Source organism: Buceros rhinoceros, unplaced genomic scaffold (genome assembly GCF_000710305.1).
Source record: "Buceros rhinoceros silvestris isolate BGI_N320 unplaced genomic scaffold, ASM71030v1 scaffold1753, whole genome shotgun sequence".
Classification (NCBI taxonomy): domain Eukaryota; kingdom Metazoa; phylum Chordata; class Aves; order Bucerotiformes; family Bucerotidae; genus Buceros; species Buceros rhinoceros.
Window position 1 is genome coordinate 4462 of NW_010401595.1, and position 7933 is coordinate 12394.

Below are 7933 nucleotides of genomic sequence, written 5' to 3' on the forward strand. Positions count from 1 at the left end.
GAAAGAGACTAGGTAGCTAAAGTACTGCAGTTAGAGAATGAAGTACAGAAGCCTAAAAAATGAATAAAACTGATTTGTATCTCAGTCCTTCAGTTGCTTCTGTAGCCATGCTCCAGTGTAGCATTTCCGAAATCCTTTTAGGAGGGACAGGTACATCCTTCATGTCATCAAAGTTTCTTCTTTAACTTTTTCATTTCAGTACCTTCACAGAGTTCTGGTTGCAGAAGTCAATGCCCTTCAAGGAATGGCAGCAATAGGACAGAGGCCTTTACTTATGGAAGTAAGTATAGGGGTAGTAAACTATTGTTTATTGTTGCTCTTGGTGGCTTTCATATTCTGTCAAGCAGTAAGCTTTACTGTGGAAGCTTGTGGATTTGAGTCCTAACTTTGAGTTAGTAACCCCTGAAGAAAACAAAACCAGACATTAAAATTGGTAAGATGAACTACTACTTAATATACTGTACTCTAAAAACAGACTCCAGGTCTGCTATTCTTCTTTTTTTTTAACCTTTTGCCTCCCTATTACTGATAATAATTGCAGCTCCCACCCCTCTGTACAGAAAGCAGCACATACTGATGTTAAGCTTGGATGTTGACAAGTACAGTGTGTAGCAGCCAAGTTCATCTTGCCTTTCTCTTGCAATGGGTGCCAATTTATTTCTTCTTTCTTCTACACAGCTGTAGTTTCAGTGAACTTGGAGCTTAATTATTTTCTGAGGTTTCTGTTATCTTTTAAAATTAGTTGAAATTGGCTAAATGGATTTGAAAGTTGAAGCATGAAGAGAAATGACTCAGACTAAAATGAGAAGAAAATGCACAAATAGATTTTTCTCATACTTGTTTTGGTTTTAAAGGTGTATGATAGAAAATAGTTTCCCTAGTTACATTTTTTCTTCTTTACTATGAGCTTGAGACATTCATTATGGACAGGCCTTGTGAAAAGCAGCTCAGAAATTAAATGGTCTATCGTATTAAAATGATTAATAGCAGCTTGTTTCTGATAAGCTGAAGTCTTAACCTTTTTTTTTTTCCCTCCCCCAAGACTTTACTAATGGATAAAACTGTCATCTTGAAATCTGTCTTTGCCATTTAGTTCTTTTGGCATATTGTAACTCAGTTTCTGTGGTGTGTGTCTTCAGGAGATTAATACTATCCTGCAGTATGTAGTGGAGCGGAACAAGCTGCTGCAATGCCTCCATGCTAAGAAGCATGTTTTAGAGTCATGGAGACAACTGGTGGAAATTATACTCACTGCCTGCCCCCAGGATCTCATACAGGCTGAGGACAGACAACTGATTATCCGTGATCTATTGCAGGATGTGCATGACAAGGTAATACTATACTGGAAATCAAGCCTTCCTTTGAACATTGCTGCTATGGCTTTTTACATGAAAGAGACACTACTCTTCAAGTAGTTTCCTTGAGTGTAATGGGAAAAAAAGGTCTGCTTTTGGTATTCTTTTTAGTTTACTTACTGCTGCTGTGCTAAAGTCGAATGTGCTGTAGACAGAGGGGATGCTCTGTATTCTCGCATAGCTACTGTTGAACTATGAACCTATATTCACAAATTTCAAAGATGTTTTTCAGTATAATCCAGAGTGATGGTAGTCTGGAAAGGGTGTGTGAAAAGAAATTTTGATGAGGAACAGGGAACTCATGGAAGGGTTGAAGGTGAACAGTACTGCAGTTGCTGATTTCCTGCATTTAGATGACTCACTGCGAATCCTACTGTTGCTTGTGAAAAATGGAGGAGTTGAATGAAGCTTCGGAATAGAAGAAGAGAGGATTTTACAAGTAGAAGGGCTATTGCAGAGAGTTTGCTTTGTCTGAAAATATTTAAAGCCTAGGTGGTTTACTGCTGAATTATAGCAGTAATTCTTGAGACAGACTAAGCAGTTAGTTACTACTGAACCAGTCATTCTCAAAGACAAAATGTAATGAAGGATCCTTGTATTGCTTAGGCTATAGGAGCTTTTTTTCTTTATTGTGAGAGTTATGTTGTTTGTAGTTCTCCTGATTAGATAAGTTGTGATTTGAAGAAATATATAAGAAAATTTTATATTTTTTTGAAGCAAAAGGTAACTTTGTGGATTTTTGTTGCTGTTGTCTCCATTATTTTTTCTGTAGGAGTTACCTAAAAACTGTTTCAGTGGACTGCTGCATTTTAATGTGAAAAAAGATTTGCTAGTTGAAGGAATTTATTTCTTTTCCTAAAACCTTTGAAGAGCAGAATTTTCAGACTCTAATTTTCTGTAGTACTTAATTTTTACTGAAGATTTGGTTAATTTGAGAAAAGTTACTTTCTTTTGAAAATAATTGTTCTCTTGTATTAAACAACTATATTGCTAAAAGGAAAGCTCTTGAGTGTCAGTGATAAAGATACCAGGTTTACCTTTTAAACGATGAAGTGAACTAAAAAGTTAAATGCTAATTTCTCTTAGTGATTAGAATTATAGAATGGCTTGGGTTAGAAGAGACTTTAAAGATTATTTAGTTCTAACCACTCTGCCATGGGCAGGGACACCCTCCACTAGATCAGGTTGCTCAAAGCCCCATCCAAGCTGGCCTTGAACACTTCCAGGCAGAGGGTGTCCACAACTTCTCTGGGCAACCTGTTCCAGTGCCTCACTGTGAAGAATTTCTTCCTTGCATGTAATCTAAATCCACCCTCTTTCAGTTTAAAGCCGTTACCGCTTGTCCTGTCACTACCTATCTTAAATGTGCCTTTGATGCTCACACCTTTGAGTTTTCTAAATTGTGTCTTCACATTTTTAATAGAAATAGTTTTCTGAAGCTAAGACAGTATCTGTTGGTCTTTCCTTAGCTTAGGTTATACTAATAAAGCAAATCAAATGTCAGCATATGCCTTCCCTTTTCCCCATCTAGATATCAGGTTGCTCAAAGCCCCATCCAAGCTGGCCTTGAACACTTCCAGGCAGAGGGTGTCCACAACTTCTCTGGGCAACCTGTTCCAGTGCCTCACTGTGAAGAATTTCTTCCTTGCATGTAATCTAAATCCACCCTCTTTCAGTTTAAAGCCGTTACCGCTTGTCCTGTCACTACCTATCTTAAATGTGCCTTTGATGCTCACACCTTTGAGTTTTCTAAATTGTGTCTTCACATTTTTAATAGAAATAGTTTTCTGAAGCTAAGACAGTATCTGTTGGTCTTTCCTTAGCTTAGGTTATACTAATAAAGCAAATCAAATGTCAGCATATGCCTTCCCTTTTCCCCATCTAGATTTAATTATCTGCCTGTGATTTGTGTAAATAATAATAAAAAAGGCTAATGGTATTCTCAATTAAAATGTGTTCAACTCATCTTTCTGGAAAAGTTTCTGACACTACTGATTTTTATTTGTTTTAAAGAGTGCTGTGTTATTGAAATCCTTATCCATACATAAACAGGTGTGAGAGGCTGAATTAATTGCTTTAGCTCATGAAATCAGACACCTTTCTACTTCTTTTTTTCTTTGTCCTCTTCTGTATTAAGATCCTAGATGATGATGCAGCCCAGGAGTTGATGCCGGTGGTGGCAGGGGCTGTGTTCACCCTGACTGCCCACCTGAGCCAGTCTGTGAAATCTGAGCAGAAGCAGCCACTTGCACTCCCTATGGCAGGACAGTCCCAATACGTCTTGATGCTGGATGGTTCTTTCACCTCATCACCTGGCTCTGAGAGCATATCCATGGGTTTTGCTTCCATTGGTGACTCCTCCCTCCACATAATCTTAAAAAAGCTGCTGGATTTCATTTTGAAAACAGGTGTGTGGTGGCCTTTGTAGTGCCTGTGTGGGAATTCCAACTGCAAAGAGTAGAGAGATGGACTAAGCTGCTTCTTATTACTTCAGTGAGGATTTTTATTACAGTCAGCTAGTGGATCTTACATAATTAATACAGATTTAAGTGATGTCACTAACAAGAAAAAACGAAGTAATTTTTTTGTAATCTGAACAAGCAGAAGAGATATGTGTGAATATTGCTACAGTTTTGGAGCAGCATAAGCTTGCTCAGTTTACTCACAAATACAGTTTTATGTGAACATTACAATTCTGACTTAATCTATTTGATTTATTTATTTCTGCCAGTATTGCCATAGGAAAGAGAAACTAAGTGCCAGTGGAAGATGTTGTTAATGAACTTACATCTATTTTTAATTATCAATGTTTCTTGTGAACAGGTGGTGGCTTCCAGAGAGTGAGAACACACCTTTATGGATCACTGCTTTATTATTTGCAGATTGCCCAGAGACCAGATGAACCAGACACTTTAGAAGCGGGTATGGTCCAGTTGAATTATGGAAAAGAGCAAAAAAAAATGTTATTTAACGCTGAACAGTGCAGTTTCTGCCTACTGAGTTGTCTGATGGAAATAGATAGGTTATGTAGATAGAAACTATCTTACTCCAAGAACCTCTGAAATTAGCTGCTTATGCTAAGTGATACAAATCTTCCTCTATTCTGACCTGTCTAGCTACATACACATTCAAAGCGTATTGTTCTGGATGAGCATATTAAATTTCTGACCTCCAGTACTGAAGAAGGTACTTCATTAGTGTCCATTTAAAGCTATGCATCATAGCTACAAAATTGTCAAAGGACTGGCGATTACTTGGACCTACTTGAGAACAGTTACAGCTATAGGAATATATTGCTTCCACATCCATAGGTACACTCATACCACAGTGATCCTATTTAAAGAAACAAACAAAAAGCTCTAAGATTCTTTAATCTTTCTGTTCCTTTGGCTGAAGGCCCTTAGGGGGAAAACAAACAAAAAAGCATTACCCCTACCTCTCCAAAAATTAAGCCAGCCAGAGCTGCTTAACTGAGAGAGCTCTCTGTTAATGGCTTAAATACTTGATTTGTCACTGTTTCTGATCACTATTTCATCTTAGAGCTTGGGTAAGGACTGACAAACATACTTGGGACTACTACCGGCGCATGCAGACTCTCACTGCTGTTACTCGATCAGCATTCTAAGCTACAGTAGTATAAACACCTTTGAATTTGTTATGACCCCTTCGTAGTTTATTACTTTGGATTCAGCACTTTTTCACTTCAGTCACCTTGTTTACTTCCCTTCAAAACAGAGCGTTTTGGTCCCAGTGAAAGTTCTTAGGCTTAATAGTCTGCTTAAAATTATTGTAAGATTCCATACAGGTAATGTAGAATATATATTTGCAGGGGTGCTGTATGTATACAGGCACACACTTTTGGTTTTTTTTTGTATTGGCTGGCCAGAGCGTGATATTCAGGAAAGTATGAACTTGTAGGAAAACCTCTGCACTTCAGTCAAAAACCCCGTCAATTGTTTGGGTCATTTCTGTTGCAAGATAAGGGAAAGTCCTGAAGGACATAGCCTCAGCTGTACTGTAGCTAAGCTAATGCTAAGCTCCCCATCTTCACATTTTTCATTTTTTGTTTTACTTACGTTTTTACAGCTAAAAAAACTATGTGGGAACGTCTGACAGCTCCTGAAGATGTGTTTACTAAATTGCAACGAGAAAACATTGCAATTATTGAGAGTTATGGGGCAGCTCTCATGGAGGTGGTCTGTCGTGATGCTTGTGATGGTCATGAGATAGGCCGGGTAAATAAATCTATTCCTTTGCAATTACTGTTCAGGTTGTTTTAAAGAACATTTTACTACCGTGCAGAAAAGGGACATTTCAGAACATTTTTGTAGATACTTAATCTGTTCGTGTTTCTGTCCTCCCACTCATCCTTCAAGCTGTTGAAAGTACGAGCATACATACATATTAATTTTTTTCTTGAAAAAGCTATGTGTCCTATTGTTCAAAAATAAGTGTGGCAAGCACCACTGCAAAACATTGTAGGTATGAACCCCTGTTATTTATTATTTTTATATCATGGACTTATCAGTTTATTTTCCCACTTCAGGAAGGTTTGGTGACTTTGGGAAGAAGTATTTTCTGATACTAACTTCAGTGGGCAGGAAATCTAGTCAGAATTTAAAACTAGTTTTAAATAACAATAGTGCTTGTTGCAGTACTTCATCAAACTATTTCAGCACAGTTATTGTTCAACAATATCTGTAATATTTTTTAAAGAATAATAGAGAAAAGGTAATTGGCTCATAATACACTAAAACATCAAGAAATCTTAAAATAGTTCCCCCATAAAGGGTTGTGATTGCAGTACAGAAGTTCATTCACCTCTTAAGAAGCTGTTGAGAGGCACTGCTTACCATTTCATAGTTCTAGGTATTTGTTAGAATCTCATTGATCTCATAGATTTAATTCGGTTTTGATTTTTCTCTTTGTTGTTTTTTTCTTTCCCCCATCCCAGATGCTGGCCCTGGCTTTGCTTGATCGTATTGTTTCAGTAGACAAGCAGCAGCAGTGGCTGTTGTATCTCTGCAATAGTGGTTACCTGAAGGTGCTTGTGGATAGCCTAGCAGATGATGATCTGACTCTTCAGAGCTTACTCACACCTCAGCCCCCTTTACTCAAAGCGCTGTACACCTATGAGTCTAAAATGGTACTAGTACTTCAGAAATGATTTTGTGGTATGGTGGGGATTTTTTAAACAAAATTGTCTATACTTCACACTGATTGTCCTAAATTTCTTTTACTAACATAACAGTATTTGATATGATGATAGAATCAAGAGAGAAAATAGTCATAAGTCTCACTGTGCATTTCCAATGTTTATCCTTTTCTACTCTTCTCTAGGCATTCCTCACTAGAGTAGCTAAAAGTCAGCAAGGGGCATTAGAGCTGTTGCGGTCTGGAGTGATTGTGAGGCTGGCACAGTGTCAAGTGTATGACATGCGACCTGAAACCGACCATCAAGGGTAAGTGTTGGTTCCCTGGCTGCTTCTGAAACCATAACGTAGACTTGGAAGCATATGATGTCTTTTTACAGCCGCAAGTCTTTCTAGTTAGTATTTGTGGCTATATTCTTTTTGTGTGTGTGTTTCTTTAACCTATCGGTTTAGTTTAAAATTACCTTTTATTGAGAGAAAAATTTCAAATAAGTGGGTGTGAAGTTGTACTTGCATGTCCATTTGTTTAGACTATGTAAAATCTTACTTGTTTGATAACGAAGACAGGAATTGTCTGTTTAGACAGTAATGTTTGAAAAACAGTCTACATTGCAAACTTACTTCGGGGCCATTGCAGTTGATGAACTAAAAGTGCAGAGTTCATCCTCCCTCATAAAGCACTAATGAGAGATCAGTGAAATAAATTTATTTCAGAAATATTTTATGGTGTGTTCAAAAAAATAAGTCACAGTTATATATCGTTTGACAAGTTTCTTGATGTGTTGCCATATTGTTAGTCATTGTGACGTGACCGAAAGATGATCTTGGAGAAGGAAATGCATATTTAGCTGACTTCAAACCTTGATACTTACTTTAAATGTACGGTTCTTGGTGACACACTGGGGGTTCAAACACTTCAGAAAAATTTAAGGCTTAGACAGCTAGTCTGTTTAGAAGTGTCAGTGGGATGTATAAGATTGTTTGAAGCCTCCAGGGCATTTGTAGAGGACTGTATCAGTTACTTTAGAATTAATCGCACCTCTTCCTAAAATATTTGAGAATATTTAGGTTTATATATATTAGTAAAGAGATGTCATATTTCTACAACAAAGTAATCTGATATAATGAGGTATAGTACAAAGATGTAAATTTCTCTGTTAGAGAAGATACCTGGCAGCAACTTTCTAGGTAAATTGCAGGAGCTGTGTATCACAAATCTGTAATCTGTTGCTTTTCAGATATAAACTCAGTTTGTACAGGCCTATTACTGAAATATGAATGTTTGCAGGTTCTCAAGGGTGACTGTAGGGTGAGGGTCTGCTTTGCCAGTGAGCTTCGCTTTTCTTGCGCTCTTTATCTTTTTTCCTTTCTTCTTTTACACCTCTTAAGAATGTATGGAATTAGAGATCCTCCAGTCTTCATTCC

The 7933-nt window shown here is 37.4% G+C and overlaps 1 protein-coding gene across 1 annotated transcript in view; it reads left to right on the plus strand.

The window, feature by feature from the left end:
• NUP205 (nucleoporin 205kDa) overlaps positions 1-7933 on the plus strand; it is a gene marked incomplete at its 5' end in the record, with an annotated part of 20059 nt that overhangs the window by 4124 nt on the left and 8002 nt on the right. Inside the window, 8 exons of the mRNA XM_010132311.1 lie at positions 200-280; positions 1140-1331; positions 3493-3763; positions 4179-4277; positions 5442-5590; positions 6310-6501; positions 6696-6817; positions 7898-7933. Of these exons, the coding sequence (XP_010130613.1) occupies positions 200-280; positions 1140-1331; positions 3493-3763; positions 4179-4277; positions 5442-5590; positions 6310-6501; positions 6696-6817; positions 7898-7933 (1142 nt within the window). The remainder of the gene's footprint in view (positions 1-199; positions 281-1139; positions 1332-3492; positions 3764-4178; positions 4278-5441; positions 5591-6309; positions 6502-6695; positions 6818-7897) is intronic.